Genomic DNA, 18,442 nt, shown 5'->3' on the forward strand with positions numbered 1-18,442 from the left:
TCCGCAAATATAATTAAAATTAGGTTTGATATATTAATATATAAAATTAACTCTTATGAAGGAACTTATTCAAATTAAATATCAATTTACTCAGGTCGTTGATGTCATAACATGTCGAGTTGAGTGATCCAGAATATAACTCAAGTCCGATTATAGCAAAAATAATAATTGCAAATAGAAGCAACAAAGCAATATTTACCAAAGGCCCAATTGCTTTGCCTATAGCAGACATGACTACTTGGAGACCTACAGAATTTTTTTTTTTTTAAATAATTGAATTAGTTTATATATAAAATGCGTACTTGGAACTCCTGAAACTAATTTTAGAGGGCGTAAAACACGGAATGTTCTTAATGTTGATAAATCTGGTCCAGTATTTTCTTTTTTATCCGACTTGGGAATAAGATATGGCAAAAAACTTGTCGAGTAAAAATAATAAATTACATCATTATAATGAGAAATATGAATAAAACTTTTATTTGGATGTACATATATTGATCTATATATAAATATTTTTCTTTTATAAATATGGATAGCCCTCTGAAACGGGCTTATGTTTTTTATGTTTGTATTGCTATACCATATTTTTATTTGATTTTGTTAATAATATCACGGTTATTTACGATTGATTTTGTGTCCCACATTATAGTTTTGATGTATAAATTTGTGAGTTCAAAATCATAAAAAGATTCGACAATTATCTTATTAAATATTTATATAGATATAAAAATTTATAAACCAACAACATAGATTTTTTTAGTTCGTAATGTATTTTTTTATCTCAAATATGGGTTCAAAATTACTTTCTAGAAAAATATGTAGTTCCTTTATTAAAGCTAAAATATAGGTAAATAAATTTGTATCTTTTACTGGTTTCCCTTTTAATAATGAAGTGCATCAGGGTTCTTTATTTAAGAATGACTTGAATAATTCAGCTTATTCACTTGTTGATATAAAAACAAATCATTTTTTTTTCATATTTATTCAAAGTGTGTATACACTTCCAAATGAATGTTACCTGATAAGTGAAATAAATTTACTATGTATCATGAGTTCTTCATCTGTTAATGTATTAATTTAAATGTTTATCTTCCATTTAGAAATTAAATAAGATTATATACAAACAAATTAATTACTCAATATTATATACTAATTGATATTATGGGTTATATCCATCGTGTTTGTGAATAAAAGTGGGTTCACTGAAGTGCTTATGCACTCTTTTACACGCATATCTTATTCCTCTTAATTATCATTATTATTTTTATGTAGTAACTTATAATTTTTCCTAAATAAGTTTTTGAAATGAAGTGCAATTATCAAAGGTGAAAATACAGTGTAGAATGGGTATCTTAAAAAAAAAATCGAAAATCAACAAGGTAACCCTATTAATTTGAAATTTTTTTTGCAGGAATGAAATAATAATGCTCATGACGTTTCATTAGATCAGCTAAAAACAGCTGTGAAAAGAGAGGACGGTTAAAAGGATATAAACCATTACATTTGCTAGTATTACTCCGATATCGATTCTCAATTCTACTTTGAGTCTAACAAGGACTTACAATTATATATTTTCTACAAATTCACAAGGTTACACTCCGTCTTTTATGAGCACACACGACCGTTCAAACAGGTTTTGAATATAATTGAATCTATTTAGGGAAGGATGTTCACTACTGAGGAATTCAATAATTATGAAAACAGCGAACGAAAATAAAATTCGTTCTTTATGCTACCAATTACAAATTAACGAGACAGCTAAAAAATACACCGGATTTACATGTATGGTAATTTTAATTATATCAGGGAAGAAATTATTCATACATAGGGCTGAGCATCGAGCGACTACGAGGAAAATACAGAGGCGAGACATATGGTATTATTGATGAAAGTTAGGGTTTTGGGGGATAGAATATCACGTGATTCTGCAAAAAAAAAAAAAAATCGAAAATCTTCTATATTTCAAGACACACTAGAACAGGGAATAGAATAAAAAGTTGAAATCATCCTATTCAGTAATACTTGCTTTACTTCGTGAAAATCATAAAAAGAACTTTCATATTTCTAAATTATAGATCTATTAACTATAAGATCTCCTAAATTTCTTCCCTTAAAGTCTCTAATAGGATATGGTATACAATGAGTTATCAAAAACTAAGGGCAAACACTTTACCCAAAGCAGTAGATTACTAGTAAATTGAGAAGTTAAAGAATTATAACTTAAATTTGTGATATTAAGTTAAAAAAGTATGGGAAAATAAAAAACAACTAAAATAACCATTAACTATTACAAAAAAAAATTAATTAGAAATTATATTAGAAGTTTTACGCAGAAAATCCAACAAATTATTACTTATAAATGATACCACTTAGAAGTTATTAATATTAATTGTTACGAATGGATTCAACAAATTATTACCAACAAATGTAAATTATATATACAAAAAATAATGGCACATTTTTACTCCGAAATAAATATATTAATCATTAATAAAAATTAAATCCATCTTCATCCTATAATACTTCAAATACACTATAAAGTCTTATAATTATCTTAAATAAATTCCACATCTACATGTTCGAATCTATGGAGCTTTTTTAAGGTGTTACCCGAAAAAACAGATGTAAGAAAAACATCTTGCACACCATTTGAAGCTAATATCCCCTATGAGACCGTTCAGGCAGTTTTTCTTCGTTGTTGGTAAATCCAGTTACAACTTAACTTAGAAGTGCAAAAATCAGGGCTTGTATTTTGATGAGACGAAAATACGTAAACTCCTCAGATATGTTCTCCCAAGAGGTAGGACCAAATCCAGATAGAGAAAATCTAAGAAAGATACTTTTAACTTGATCAACAATCTCAAGAGAGCAGATTCGACTTCTTCCTTGAGAAGGAGATTGAAAGGTTGCAAGATTGAACAGATCCATTCACAATGAGTAGGGAATTTAAATATTTGAAATATAATTAGTATTTACTATATTTGAATTTTTACAAAGCACGGTATTATAAAGAAATATTAATTATTACTAATTATAGCGTCTTTATCGTTACATTGATAGTGAACACTACTAGGATAATTTATTAAAATATTATAACTTATGTTTATAATAGTAAGTTAAATAAGTTTTGGGTAAATTTAAAACAAAAACACATATAAAAAAATAATTATATTAATTATAACTTTAAATATAAGTAATAAGCAAATAATCAGACAAACTTAAAAGGACATGTGATACGATATAGAAGTTATTAAAATAAAATAAATCAAATAGATTCAACAAATTATTATTGACATTATACAGTAGATTATTCTGTCTTTTTAAAGAACTCATTAGTTCTTATTGTAGTATACGAATATTCCGTAGAAGATGTGGAAGAATTTATATATATGTATATATAGAGGTTATGAGTCACGTTGTCAGAAGTCACTATCACAGATAAAATCAACAAGATCAGATGTCCTCAGAGTCGTACCAAATCTTCTGTTTTGTTAAATTTTGTATATAATACTTGTAAGGAAGGAGTATGCTTTTAAACGTGATCGAGTTTTAGGAGGCATAGCAACAAGCCAGTTTCCCTTATAAAGGTATATCGCATATTCATATTGTATTTTTTCTCCATTCACTGTTTATAGGTTCGATGATTCTACAATCGTAAAAGAGATAGAATGAGGGCTATGCGGGATTCTTCAAATATGTACAAAGTTTAGCTCTTTCATCTGGTTAAGATGTATTTGTAAATACTGTATATCTGGCAAGGCCATACCTCATCGACTTCACCATTGAGTTTGTGAACGCCTTCATCATTATCGATTTCCATCCCACTATCTCGATACCTGAATCTTCTCGACTCAGCCTATGAAGCCGTTTGGAGACAAAAAGTACCAGAGGTATTGATCTCTTCTTTCTCATACTCCTTTCTAATAATCTGAGTGTTGAGGGTCCAGTGCAATATAGAAGGGGTTTTGTGGGCCTATGCTTTTGTTTTTTTTATCTCTTAATAGCAAAAATCGTTTTGGCTGTTACAGAGTATTTTGGAAAAATGTTTAGGAAGGTGCTAATCTCTCATATCGTGGAAATTCTAGAATTGTTTATCAATTAATCTCTCCTTTGGATGTAGGCACTAAAATTGACATTTCATCAATACCTACAAGTTGAAGAGCCAAACAGGAATAAGCTCCGACAGGAAGACATTCTCTTCAAATAAGGCTCATGTTTGGGTAAAATTGCAAAATTCCTTCCACAAATTGAAATTTTCTCCATTCTAGAAAAATTGCTCGCTTATAACAGTTATATTTTTGACTTGCAGTGATAATCAAAGTCTATAAATGTCGACTTATATTTATTATTTATAAAATATAAAACTATCAGTCTTAGTCAAATTAATACTTGTTAGATAAGAGTATTAAAATTTAAAAAAATAACATAACTGTATAAGGGGAAAAAAAATTTACATTACAAAATTAATTAAAAAGGTGTTGATTATGTATATCGCAATGGAGAAAGAACAACAGATATTTAAAACTACATTACGAACTTCTTAGAAAAAAACGGTTCAGAGAGGGAAGGGGTCCCAGGAATCGGTATATGAGTACAAAGTTTTCATATTAGAGTGAGAAAGCTTTGATAGAAGCTCAATCTAAATTTTCTCAAAAAGTTGCCCAGCATTATTTTCATATTTTTTTATTATAAGTAGATTATCCCGACATTTTATTTCTAATTCTGAATGCAAATTACATATCATATTGAAATTTGTAAATCATAAGTTTTTTAATCTCAGAATCTTTAGAGAGATTATATATTATGACTTTTTCCTCTATTATTCTGCCTCTCGTTCGTTTCGTCCATAGACCAAGTCTTTTTATCCTTGAGATTCAAAGAATATTTAATCTTTCATTTTCAATTTTATGGGTGTGAGTATACAAAACTAAATTATTAATATTTCGAATAAACATACAAGGCATTTTGAAATACACCTATTAATTACACGTTTTTAAATACTAGTGGTGTTGTACATTGGAAGTCAATATAATTAATTGACTGGGGTTGGGTAAATTTATAAAATTGCTCCAATTTATTTATCTATGGCGTCATTGTTATTAAAAGAAAAAAGAAAGAGGCAAATAACAAAATTAGGAAAAAAGTTTCCTTCACCCTCCATTGTCAAATCTCCTCATCAATGCAATATTCCATTCAATAAAACTTTCAAACCCTATGGAAAGGCCTCCTCCTTTAAATTTAACAGCGTTAACTATTTTCAAAATATTATAAAGTTTTTCATTACTTTCTTTCATTATTTTAACGAACTTTAATTAATTTATTAAATATAATAAAAATGACGATTGAAAAAATAAATGATATCAACTCCTCTCAAGACATCAATGACCCAGCAATTCTTTCAGAAAATACTATCAGTGCCTATAAGGAATTAGATGTGCATTTCAAAGAAACCGAAATCAACTAAATGAAGCACCTTCAGATTCCAATCAAAAATATTTCAAAGAGTTCTCAACTAACTTAAGTTAAGATCGAGAACGAAGAAATCAGTCCAATGGAACGACGTAGCTCATGGGATAACGCACTCAGGAGAAACTATTCTCTTGAATTCAATGTGCATAGTTTCGCAGCCCAGTCTTTTCTAGAGAAGTAAATGTGCTTGATATATATAGACTTCAAAGAAGATTCCTAGTTCAGATGGAGTAAATATAACACTATAAATGTTAATTTGTACTTAGTCAGTGCAACTCTATTTTACCAATTAAAGGAACATTAAAAATATTGTCAAAATTGTATGCAAAAGAGAAAAAACAAAAAATTCACAAAAATAAAGATGCCTCATAATGTTCTTCTTGTCCTTAAAAAATAAAGTCCAAAGATATCCAATCGAATCCCGCTACTTTCTTATGGAATCATCTAGAAAATGGAGAAATTCTATCCCATGTAACTTCAATAAAAAAAAACGAAAACATAATCTTACTTAAAATAAAATGGTTCGAGGTTATATTTTTTTTTCTTTTTTGTTTTAAATTATTGTCACAATGCTTTCCTTTAAGGTAAATTTAATTTTAACTCGTTCTAGAGCGAGAAAAATATACAATTATTAAAAATAAGTTTTATTTTTAGAGAGGTGTTGCTGCTGGTCAGCCAGTAACTTCATCTGACCCCCTTGCTGTGTCATTTCCTTCCTTTTATCTATAGTTTATTTCCTGTTCATTTTGATTAGTTTTTCTTCGTTCGTTAATAAGTGATTTCCACTATAATAGGTATGCTAACAATCTATTTTTTCTCGTGAGATTATTAAGTAGCTTTCACAGCTAATTCATTCTCAAACCTGTTTTTGCTCGAGCGGATTTTTTATATATACTCCTCGATTAATTATTTCTATTGTTTTATATCTCTACCTTTGTATTAAAGATTAACAAATTTCTTTTATTGATAGTTAACTTGAAGATTCCTACGTCTTCTCCAAAAAAAAAAAAAAAAAAAAAAAAATTGGTATGTTTAATTTACTTTTATTACCAATTCAAGTTCAGTCTTTAAATTGTTGACCATGACGAGTTTAATACTTTTCGACTTTCGAGACTCTTTGGGTAATCTGACATTGATTTGACTAAAAGTGAGATAAACTTCAGACTTTTTCCTATCAACTGACCAAAGTTTTATCGAATTTATGGATTCGCTCTATAATTTTTGGAATGGACAAAATTACCGTTATTTTTTCTTCATGTAATGTGATATTGTTCGCCTTTCGATACTCTTTGAGTAATCTGGCATTAATGTGACTAATATTGAAATAAACTTCAGACTTTTTCCTATCAATGGACAATGTTTTATCAAATTCTGTGGATTCCCTCTCAAATTTTTTTAATGGCCAAAATTACCATTATTCTTTAATGGCTAGGGTGTAATACTTTTCGACTTTTAAGACTCTTTGAGTGATTTGATATTGACGTGACTAATATTGAGATAAATTTCAAACTTTTTCCTATCAACTGACAAAGTCTTATCAAATTCTATGAATTCGCTCTGTAATTTTTCGAAAGGCCAAAATTAATATTACATTTTTCCTTATGTTTATGTACTAATGTGGTGCTTGTAACTGGAATTATTTATACGTACTAGTTGAGATCATGTTTAGGAGTCTATTTAGTTTCCTTTCGTTTTCCTTGTTATTATTTTGTTGTGATATTGTGAGTGAGTTCGATATTTAGATTCTAAGAATAAACACGTATTTCAATAAATAAAAATGTTTAAATCCGAATTAAAGTTTAATCCAAAATGGGATTCTACATTAATACTATTGAAAGATGTCGCCTTTAAATAAAACTCAAACGGTTATGCATTTTCGAGATAAGAATTGCATCGCTAGGACTTATATGGGCCAGAATTTTAATTCATTTCTTGACTCAAGGGAGGATATCAAGTATGGACACTTTCTTCATATATCTATTTAACATCTGGAGATTATAATGAAATACAAACTTCACAAGAGATAAAGGCAATATGCACTTCGATTTATTGAATATCAAAAGACTATTGCTTTTACTCTAATGTTAAACGCATTGTTTTAAAGACATTGAAATAATTTACAAAACTTAGCAATAAAAGTATTATGATATAATTATCGAATGTAAGATGCCGTTCATGTTTTCATCATATGCCTTTATGCCCAAAACTCTTGCTCTGTCTACTTCAAATTTAAATCAACTGGAATCTTCTCATTCTTAAAATACCCAAACTACGTTCGACGAGGTGCCTATTAATAAATTTGTGTCACTTTCTTTACTCCAAAAGAAGAATTCGGAACTGGAGTTGCTTCTATTAAGGTATAAGGGGGAGTTGAAAAAAAGTGAACTTGTTTGACTTTCAAAGGATCAAACAATTGACCATTGTGTGAGGGAAATGAAAGACTTAAAGGACAAAGTTAGAGAAATGACATCAAAATTGAAACATATGAAGAATTAAAATATCAATTTGATGAGAGAAAATGAAAAGTTAAAAAGTAAAATGAATAGCTTAAGTGAAGGTGCGCTAAATCAAGCACTTCAAATCACCAAATCAAAAATGAGAAAAATGAGGTATACCAAATATAAATATTTGGTTTATAATCAAATTAAATCAAGAAAAAAGTTGTTCTACGCATCTTCTATAGCTTCTTTTAAGCACACGAATCTTATACTTAATAAAAAAGAATAAATAATTAACAAATTGAAGGCAGAAAATTTACACCTACACCATATATTGAACTTTGAAGAAATAATAGCAGACTCATTAGACATAAATTAAGATAACGTATTTCGGATTAAAACTTATCCAACATCAATTAGAATGTTGGTGTTTCATTGCATTATAAATAAGTGCTTACTGCCAATACTCCGAAATTGATTAAAGTTTTTCTGCACAACGTTGATGACATCAAATTACCGAAAAGGATCATTGTAGAATTAATGTGTAGAGAACTTAGTATTATATCTAGTCTTCAAACTGCATAATTTCTAGTAAATAATCCAAATATAACGTTAGGATTTGACGCTATTACACAAGAAGATGTTCACATTAACTCAATTAATTTTAATACTGGAGACATTTGTGTTTCTGCTCCAGTAGATGAATTATCGGGTGGCAAGCCAGAAGATTACGCAAAGCATGTTTGTTCCACAGTTAATGAACTAAGTGAAATTGACTTCTTCTTTCATGAGAACTTTTCGTTTCAAGAAATAAGAAGCACCATAATTAATAACATTAAAAATACATTAACAGATTGATGCCCTTCAAATCATGCAGCCATTCGAGAAATAAATAATGAGTGGGGTAAATCTTTGAATGAGCTACATTGTAATTTACACCCACTTGAATCAATTACTACGTCCATAAAGGTGGCATTGAAGAAATTAGAGGAAACGTAGGGTAAAGTTTTCGGAAAAGAATATAGCTGGCAAATTAATTTTTAATATCAGGAAATTGAGGTATAACAATGGAAAGGGTGATCCAACAAGATTTGTCGTTTTCTTGAACAGAAATAAGCTTCCGAAGATTACTTTGCCGAGATATAGAGGTTATCGTCTTTACATCATATTTCACATTGCAGGAAAGCTTTTAGAATATTACTATGTATTTCATATTTCCTTTCATGTTCTTATCCTCTTGTATTTTCTTGTATGTATTATAAGTGCTGTATTTTACGTAGTATAAATAGTCATGTATTTTGTAAATAAATAAGAGTATGGTTTTGTATTAATAAGAAGACAGATGTTCTTGTAAAAGGGTTTTACTCCTCCACGCATTTCATCTTCTCATCTCTCCCGGTCATCTTGGATTTATTGGTTTAAAGAATTGGAACCTCCTTACCTTCGTCAAGACACAATATTGGCGACGAGGATGGGATCAGGATCACGTGACCTCCCTGCTGTGGGATCGTCGGCGAAGCTAGCCCTGTTGGAGTTGGGTAGCCCTTTTTCGTCGATAGGGAGAACGCTCGTTCGTCTGGGGAAGGCAGAGCAATATGGGTTGTTCCTCAGTTTGGGCCTCGTGGAGGAAGGAAGAGAACTTTGGTCACTTACAAGAAGTGAAGTGTGTGTCCGGGTCAGGGACCACATAATTAAAAGTGGATTTAGTCCTACGCAATGATGGTTCTCTGCTGTTCCTACTCTCCCGTTCACATCATTGGTTAATGGATGTGCAACAGTCTCTCCTATGGATCATCCAGAGTTGGATGAGATTACATCGAGCCAAATGTCTCCCAGGGACGAGCAGGGTGCTCGTGTCTCTGAAACTTCGTTAAGGGTGAAGTTTATTTCTCCCAGGGACGAGCAGGGTGCTCGTGTCTCTAAAACTTCGTTAAGGGTGAATGTTATTTCTCCCAGGGACGAGCAGGGTGCTCGGGTCCTTAAAACCTCTATGAGGAGTATTGTTCTCCTTTCTCCGGTGCGCGTGCTGACAGCACGGTACGTCTATGGAGATAAAAATTTGCTGTACAAGAAGGAATGGTTTGTCCGCGCCTGGACATGGATGTAGCGGATCTATAAGCTGCTGTTCATGGAGAGGATCCTGTGTAAGCACCGTCATGGATTTGGTGCTTGGGGGGTAATGTTATGTATTTCATATTTCCTTTCATGTTCTTATCTTCTTGTAAGTACTGCATTTTACATAGTATAAATAGTCCTGTATTTTGTAAATATATTAGAGTATGGTTTTGTATTATAAAGAATATACATGATCTTATAATAAGTGTAGTCTTATTCCTCCACGCCATTTCTTCTCGTCATGTCTCTCGGTCATCCTGGATCTCTCCTACTATAAATAAGCTTGTGTGTCTCCCTTGTCAAGACAAAACAAATATGGGGATAAATTCAGATCACTTTTTAATATAGGCATATCTTGTGGACGCTTAAGGAATTCAATTTTTGAAGATTTCAACAATCCAGATTGTTTAACTCAACTTCATGGGCTGGCAGTATTCCGAAAAGTGTTTACTAGAAAATGGATGAAGACGTGTTATACTTCTTACGAAAACCAAATATATTACCTTGATGTAATTGAAATTGTCAAAGAAGTTGTAGAAAGATAAAAGAAGGCTACGTCAGATCCTCCATCCTTTTCATTGCCTAAAACTTAGTTCTTCGGAGAACAAATAATCATCGATAGCACTCTGAAAAAGCTTCAAAAAACAAAAATTGAATCTTCTTTTAATAAAATGTTTAAAGCTTGTATTTATTCTACAATAGAAGTTTTAGAAAAAAAAATATAAAAATACTTCCAATTATGTAGTTCAAGTATATCTGAAAAAATTAAAGATGAAGTAACGTCGGCAAGGTGTCATAATATGAACGCTGAGGAAGTAAACGGCATGTTTTCTGCGATAAAAAATAAATCACAGAGTGCAACAATGGACTATATATCATGTCAGTTAAGAGCTTCAAAGAATAAAACTATTCAATTTTTATACAATATGGATACTCCACTGAGAGAAGACATTATAAAAAAAGTATCAAATTAGCCAGAGATTATAGAAAACAGAAAATAATGCACCATGAAGAAGTAGGCAACGAATTGATAAGGAGAAAAATTATAAAAGAAACATCCAAGGACGACAAATTGCGGAAGAAGTTAGAAAAAAAATTAAAGAAAGGCGAATTACAATCACCATGGAATGATGTAACTAATATCGATGTATCTACTAAAAATGAACTAATACGAATTCTTCTAGGAAAATAATTGGAAAAAATTCCTGTCATTTATGGCTTGTAGACTCTGAACTAGAAACTTTTAATGCTAAAGTGGATGATTTCGATGTTGAGATAATGTCTTATAATATATCATATTAACCACAAACAGAGAGTTACAACGTCTTAGAAAAATATGAAATGTCAGTATATGCTTTAGGAGCTGATACTTAGTTGGAAATTTTAATTTTTTTCATTAATTTAATCGAATCTGGAAATTGATATATTCTACGAATTCATTGGCAACTCTTTTCATTCAGAAATTGTTATTTTGACATTATGTTATCTATAATCATCAGAGTTTTACAGCAACCTATCAATAGTTGAATCGTTAGACAACTTTTTTATCATAAAATTTGTTATTCCTATAATTTTCTTATCCTTTTTGATGAATCCATTATTTATAAACACCTTCAAAAAAATAATTAACTACAAAATAGAAATGTATAAATTTAATAATTATTAATTTGAATTACAAGTTGTTTTATGTCAAATCTGATGCATGATCAGGTCAGTTGACGATAAATAAACAGCAAACGTTGAGTAGAACCTAAAAGTTAAGGAGAAAAGGTATTAAGTTTTGGACCCGAAAAATCAGAAATACTCCATGATTATCCAACAAATTATAGTAAAAGTGATATTTATCCCAAGTAGAATGCAAAAGTTATCATGTGAGCTAATTTTTAGTCCAATATTGTGATTTTTTAAATTTGGTTAACATACCTAATTATAATATTCGAAAAAATGAAGTAATAAATAAAGCAGAATCCTTTGTATTATATCATTCGTCTTTGTCGAGATAAGGGATTATATTTCTCCAGAAGAATCTGATTTCGTGCAACAGCTGCAGCATTCAAAATATTATTCGTCATTAAATTTTTCGTTTACTATTTCGATTACACACTTATCGTTCGTCTGACGTCACCTTTCGCCATCGTCAAATTGTGTTGTTATCATTTGTCAATTGTGTCGTCATTGTTATTCATTTTGTCATTGCTTGGTTATATTAATTATGAATTTGCAACAAGTCATCCCGGGAAAACTTGAAAGTTTATAAATTGTTGAAAGTTCGTGAGATTTGCAAAAATTATAAAATCTTTCCAACGGGTCCAAAAAATGAATAACAAGAAAGAATAATCTCAGTCTTTCATGAATAGTGAATGTTGTGAAGATGATACTATTTCTGAGGATTGATTATTTACACTCTTCTCCAATGTCTTTGAAAAAATTTCATCAATGAAAGGAAACCTTAAGAACTCATCTCTACTGGCATTGATTACAACACCTCTCTTCTATGTACACGTCGAAGAATTTCCAGTATTGTGGGAGGATTTTGATACCTTAATTCATTTGGACTCCAATGTCATTTCTTTTTATAAATATCGTTACTTACGTCAATCGCTCCGAGGCCGAGCCTCACATTGCTTAGATTATTTTTATCCCTTAACTGAATATTACGAAAATACCATTAAGTATATTAACAATTGCTTTGGACAACCAAGAGCAATGGTTCGAAATATAATATAAGGTTTTATGGAATTAAACCCATGAGTTCCGTTGATCCTAAACAAATAAAGGAATATTTAGATTGATTATGTGATGGCCTTCATATTTTGAAAAGTACTGTGAAGGAAGCTAAAGTCCATTACGACGTCATAATGGTTCCTCTTTACGAATCAAACCTTCCCTCTGAGCGTAAGCAGTCCTGGGAGAGAGAACTAATTAAAGACGAAGAGAAGCTCCCTTCAATAAAAAAATAAAAATTTGGTTCTCAAGTGTGATATCTGCTCAAAAAGCTTCGCATTCACCTTCTCATTCATCATCAAGGGATTACAGAAAAATCCTTCATTGAAAATCTTCCTATTCTTATGATACTTCCATTTAACCTACCTGCTTATTATTTAGAATTTCAAATCATTCCTCAAAAGAATGTCTTCATTTTGCTCAGGAGTCCTCTTCCTACCATTGGAATCTGGCTAAGAAACTTAATTTGTGTTTTACATGAATATCTGATAATCAAACCTCATTTGTTGAAGCATATTTTTTTTAATCTTCCATGGAAATTCGTAGTTTTTGTTTTAGCTTTGATATCTAGTGGGATTTTATTACCCCTAGAAGTCCTTTTTGAGGAGGTTTTTACGAGAGACTTGTTTCGTCTATAATAATAAAATAATCAAGACTATATTCTATTACATTCTTGTCTCATCTATTATAGTAGGAAAATGAGATGATATTTGACAAAAGAGGGTCGAGGAAACTCCTTTTCTGATGTTGTATTCGCCTCTTTCTTTCTTTCGATAACAAAAATCACTGCCATGATATCTTAATAATATCAAAATAATTCCACGAAACAAAAGCATAAATCTACTTTACCTCAAGTTTATTCACTTTTTGATATAGTACAACTAATAATTTTTGTTTTTCCACAATATATTTTTTTAATAATTTTTCATAGTCACTTATGTTATATTATAAACTTATATTTTAATTGTAAATCTTTGAATGTATGCCATTAAAAGACAATATTTTTTTTTTTTAAAGTTGAAATTTATTTTCTTGAAATTGGAGTCTCCATATTTTTAAAATTTTCTTGATTCCTGTCATTAGACACACTTTTTCTCTCCCCTCACTTTTCGATAATATATTTTTGTTTGTTTGTTTTTTTAAGTTCAAAAATTCACAGAATCTACAAGATGCAATTTCTGTGCAGCTTTTACACATATTTAATTCATAATGAAGGTATATCGCCTGTCTTGCTAGAAGTTGGGAGTCATTTGAAATGCTCTATGATGGTGATCTGATGTCAGTTCATTTTTACAGATGCTTGAAACCTTTTTTCAAGGCCTTTCAATTAGTTTGCACATCTTATTTTACTTTCAATCAGTTTTACTTAATTCTAATAATCGTGCCTATACTTTAGTATTTTAGGAGTAAATCAATTTCTGCTATTGCTGTACTAAAAGCTTCTCAATTTTCTGTGGGTGAGTGTACTTTTCTCCTCTTCCAAAGACATTTAAATGGTTTTTTGCGATTCATGTTATTTTCCACCAATTTCACTTTCATTTTATGAAAAATGCCATATTTTCATTCTTTATGAATTGCATAGATATCATGGAGAGATCCTGCCAAATGTCGCTCGTATTTTTCTGCGGCAGCCTATTAGCTTTTTGTTTTTACACCCTACGTGCGAGAGCTTCTATTTTCTTCAAAGTAAATGAAGATCCAAAATTCATTAAATGAGCACAAACCTTGACCATATTTTTTTACTGGTTGCAGGACATTCCAGACAGTATATTTTTCGTCTCCAAAACTTTTTCTTTTTTGATATCCTACAGCTGATATCTGTTTGTAATCAGATATAATAGAGGGTAGTGTATTAAATGCTGAAAGAGGATTATTTTTATCCTTTAAAGCTACCATGTAGTTAAGTTTATTTTCAAAAGGGTGCCTCGATCTGGATATTCTACTGAAGGTCATAGCTGGGCTTTACAGGTTTTCAGCCATCATTAAATCATCGATTCAGTGTATACAAATGAATTTTTTCAAGCCACAACCATTTCAATTTGTTTCTCAATTCACTTTACCTTGCTGCATACCTTTCAGGATCACGTGTAACATTTATGTCACCGACGACTATTACGTTCATGTTAGGAGTATCCAGTATTTTGAATATATTTGTAAAGTAATTGGTGATGACCTGATTTGGCCCATATATAGGACAGGCTCTAGTTATTTTGGCGAGTACATTAATAACAACTGTAACATGGTTTCAATCATTATCAAAGCGGAGGAAATTTGGATAAAGAGCTTTATTTGTTACTACTGCAACTCTTCTCCAAAGATGAAAGGAGTTTATTTTTGCTTTGCTTATACAGGGAGCGGGATCAAATTTTAACCTACTTTAAACCTTGATAACTTGAAGACGACATTATCAAATAAAAAACCGGTTACCAAATAGGAAAGCTATTCTCGTCAGCTGACGATACATAGTTCAGTTAGCATCATGCCGTCATCATATGAGAAGATAAAGAGCTATAAGTGGAACGAAGAGCATTCAAGGTCCGCCGTTGGTTAATAATGGAGGTGAAATCTCCAATTCAACGATTGCTTCAACATTAAGAGTAAATTTACGGACTGTTCAGCGTATCTGTGAGTAGTTAGAGGACACCTGGGATGTTGATGCCGCCATAAAGAGGGCACCCAAGGAGGAGGGCGCCGACAGGAAGGTCCGGGAGACCGACTTTGTCGACAAGGTGAAGAAGATGGTTGAGGATGACCCTACCTACGAGGGATCTGGGCTGCCATGAGAAAACATTAAGGGTCTGTGTATCTGAGGATTTAAGGTGCAGGAGCTACAAGATGCAGGTGGGCCAGATCTTGACGCAGAAGGCATATGACAACAGGCTGATGAAGTCAACAAAAATAGCTCCTCAAAAACCCAAAGCAGCCCGGGATGCTGTGGTTTTTCTCTGATGAAAAGAATATCTGTCAAGATCGGAAGGTCAACAAGCAGAACAACAGGTGTATAGCCACCTGCACCAGCCATGTGAGGAAGGTAATGAAGACCAATTCCCTGCAATGGTCATAATGTTCGGGGTGGTCAGCAGTGAAGGTCATGTTATGCCTCCCCACATGTTTGAATCAGGTCTAAAGGTCAATACAGAGGTCTACCTGGATGTTATGGAGAAGGTGGTTCTGCCCTGGATCCAAGGGGTGGCCGGAGACAGGCCCTGGGTATGGCAACAGGACTCAGCACAATGCCATGTGCCCAAATCTCCATGCAGTGGTTAACTGAGAACTGTTATGACGTCGTAACCAAGGATTTGTGCCTCCTAGCTCTCCCAACCTTAATCCTTTGGACTATTTTGTCTGGGGCTATGTCGTGAGACATACCAACAGACATCCCCATAGCACCAAGGCCAGCCTGATGGACTCCATCAAGGAGGTATTCGGCAACATGGACAATGAGATGGTCAGAAGAGCCTGTGGCCGGTTCAGAGGGCGTATTGAGGCTGTTATTGATGCCAACGGTGATTATATCGAATGAATGGCTACTCTATACCTATATGCTCGTCATAGTTTTAATTTTCAATAAAAAAGTTAAAAAATGTATATTTTGTGTTGTTTTTTGTAGGAAAATATTTTGGCGACAATTTGATCCCCGCTCCGTGTATATAAGTTGTGAGTATTTAGAAATAATTTGACTATGATTTTTCATTTGTGACCCTGGTATAGTAACAATGTCAGGAAAGCATAATGGTTTGAAGTTATGCAATTTTTTTAGGGGCTTTTCTATGTGAACCTATAGATTTGACAAAAAATGAAACAATTGATTCTATGATTATATTCTGTTGCAAGTTTGTGTTAAGTGACCACATGCTTTTCTTTTTTGCCAACTTCTATTTTCCTTGGTAATTTTTAATTATCAACGAAACTGAGCCTAACGAATGTTTAATATAAGATTTAGCTATTGATTGAAAATGAATTTGATATGCAGATGACTTAACAGTGATATTTTGCAGGAGTCCGTATATAACCATAAAATCAAACCAAAACACATTTGGGGTGTTATCTTCATTTTCTTAATTATCTGGTCTGCTGTTGAATGAAGAAAAAACTTAGATCATCAGTCCTTATTAGGGGTGACATGGAAATGCTTGGCCTAATTTTAAATTTTAATCAAAGTTATAACTCTTGGGAGTTGAAAAATTATGTAGGTAAGTATGGGATAGGAACAAGGCATGAAATATGTATTTTATTCCTAAAGTAACGGAACTTTTCCGTATTACACCTTTCAATAATAGTTCTGCTAAAGAAATATCATTTATTGGAAATTGGAAGTTCCGTCTTGAAACAATTAACCCCCCAAAAAAAAAAAAAAAACCATACACACACACAAGAGAGTCCACTAACCCTTGACCTTGAACTTCGGGGATCTAGGGATTATGGATCTCGTCTATCTATGAAAATTGCTAAATGTTTCATTAACAAAATGTTGTGAGTACCTAAATTGTCGCAGATGATAATTTCACAGATTGTCTGATTAATAAACTAGATTTGGTCTTTTATTCGTCTATTTTTGGAACAAACAGTTCAGTAGAGCGGTATCTTGCCCCTTCTAAAATAATAGTATATTTTATAAATACTTCTAGCCTTGAAAAGTGAATGCGTACACTAACCTGAACATCTTCCAACGCATATTTCGATGACGCAGCATTGAAAAAAGAACGCAATAAAGCCTTAAGGCAATTACATATAGTTTTTGTACGTCGAGCAAAAGAAGATTTACTTACAGAATACGATCAAGGACTCACGAGGGTGCAGTCAAATATTTTAATGACAGACATTGACCTTATTTCTCCCGTCAATGTATAAAGGAAACAACCGATTATATTTATAGGGACGTGATTAAAATAGTTAGTAACTTATTTAATCAACAACTGCACAAAGAATACTTTTTCTCTACTTCGAATAATGAAAAAGTTGATGTAATTATAATAAAAACGCAATATCTCATTTTAAAATTACATACTATAATATATTTTTTCTTACATATTGTTAATTTTTACTTAAATGTTTTAATGAAAATGTTGAATCCTTTTTCATTTCACCCCAAATTTATACTATTTCATGATATTTATAAAAATATTGCTAATCGTCCAATATTTTATAATAGTGTTTTTTGAATTTCGTTTGTTTATAGGTTTTAACTAAATTTTTTCCTTGCCCATTACCATAACATAAAAAAAACGATCTGATACCGTTTAAATTAGGTCCATGCTTTGATACTTATTCAAATATTGATCTAGATCAGTTTTGTAAAAATTACTTAATTGACGAAAAAAATTGGTTGTGGACCAGGTCTCAAGACTATTATATTTTAAATTGTTATTTTCCTTAAACTACGGATTTTATTTGAATTACGTGTATAAAATAAGTTGCCTATGCCTTCACACCAATTAGAACTGCGCCTTGCACCCACAACTATATCATAATTTGATATATAAGCAAATATAGTTATAAGGTAAGTCACAGAATAGATTAAACTCGGAAATAAAGAAACCACTATACATATATATATGTCGTTAAATTTTGATATACTTGATTATTTTCAAAATTAGGGAAGTATTATTAATTATTAACAATCCTTGAGTGAAAGTTAAAAGCTATCTTACTAATTTTAAATATAAATGTTTTACCAATAATTGTATATCTAGAAA

General features: G+C 31.4%; 1 protein-coding gene and 1 long non-coding RNA gene across 2 annotated transcripts in view; both read right to left on the reverse strand.

The window, feature by feature from the left end:
- Window positions 1–18,442, reverse strand: part of LOC121126887 (voltage-dependent calcium channel type A subunit alpha-1-like) — a 208,752-nt gene that overhangs the window by 159,920 nt on the left and 30,390 nt on the right. The window contains 2 exon segments of the mRNA XM_071892078.1: window positions 91–246; window positions 303–418. Of these exon segments, the coding sequence (XP_071748179.1) occupies window positions 91–246; window positions 303–418 (272 nt within the window).
- LOC139906755 (uncharacterized) lies at window positions 2,285–18,441 on the reverse strand. Its single transcript, XR_011782636.1, has 2 exons — window positions 10,526–18,441; window positions 2,285–10,472 (listed from the first exon to the last, which is right to left on the reverse strand). It is a non-coding gene; the product is annotated as an uncharacterized lncRNA (long non-coding RNA).

This window comes from Lepeophtheirus salmonis, chromosome 12 (assembly GCF_016086655.4).
Source record: "Lepeophtheirus salmonis chromosome 12, UVic_Lsal_1.4, whole genome shotgun sequence".
NCBI classification, from domain to species: domain Eukaryota; kingdom Metazoa; phylum Arthropoda; class Copepoda; order Siphonostomatoida; family Caligidae; genus Lepeophtheirus; species Lepeophtheirus salmonis.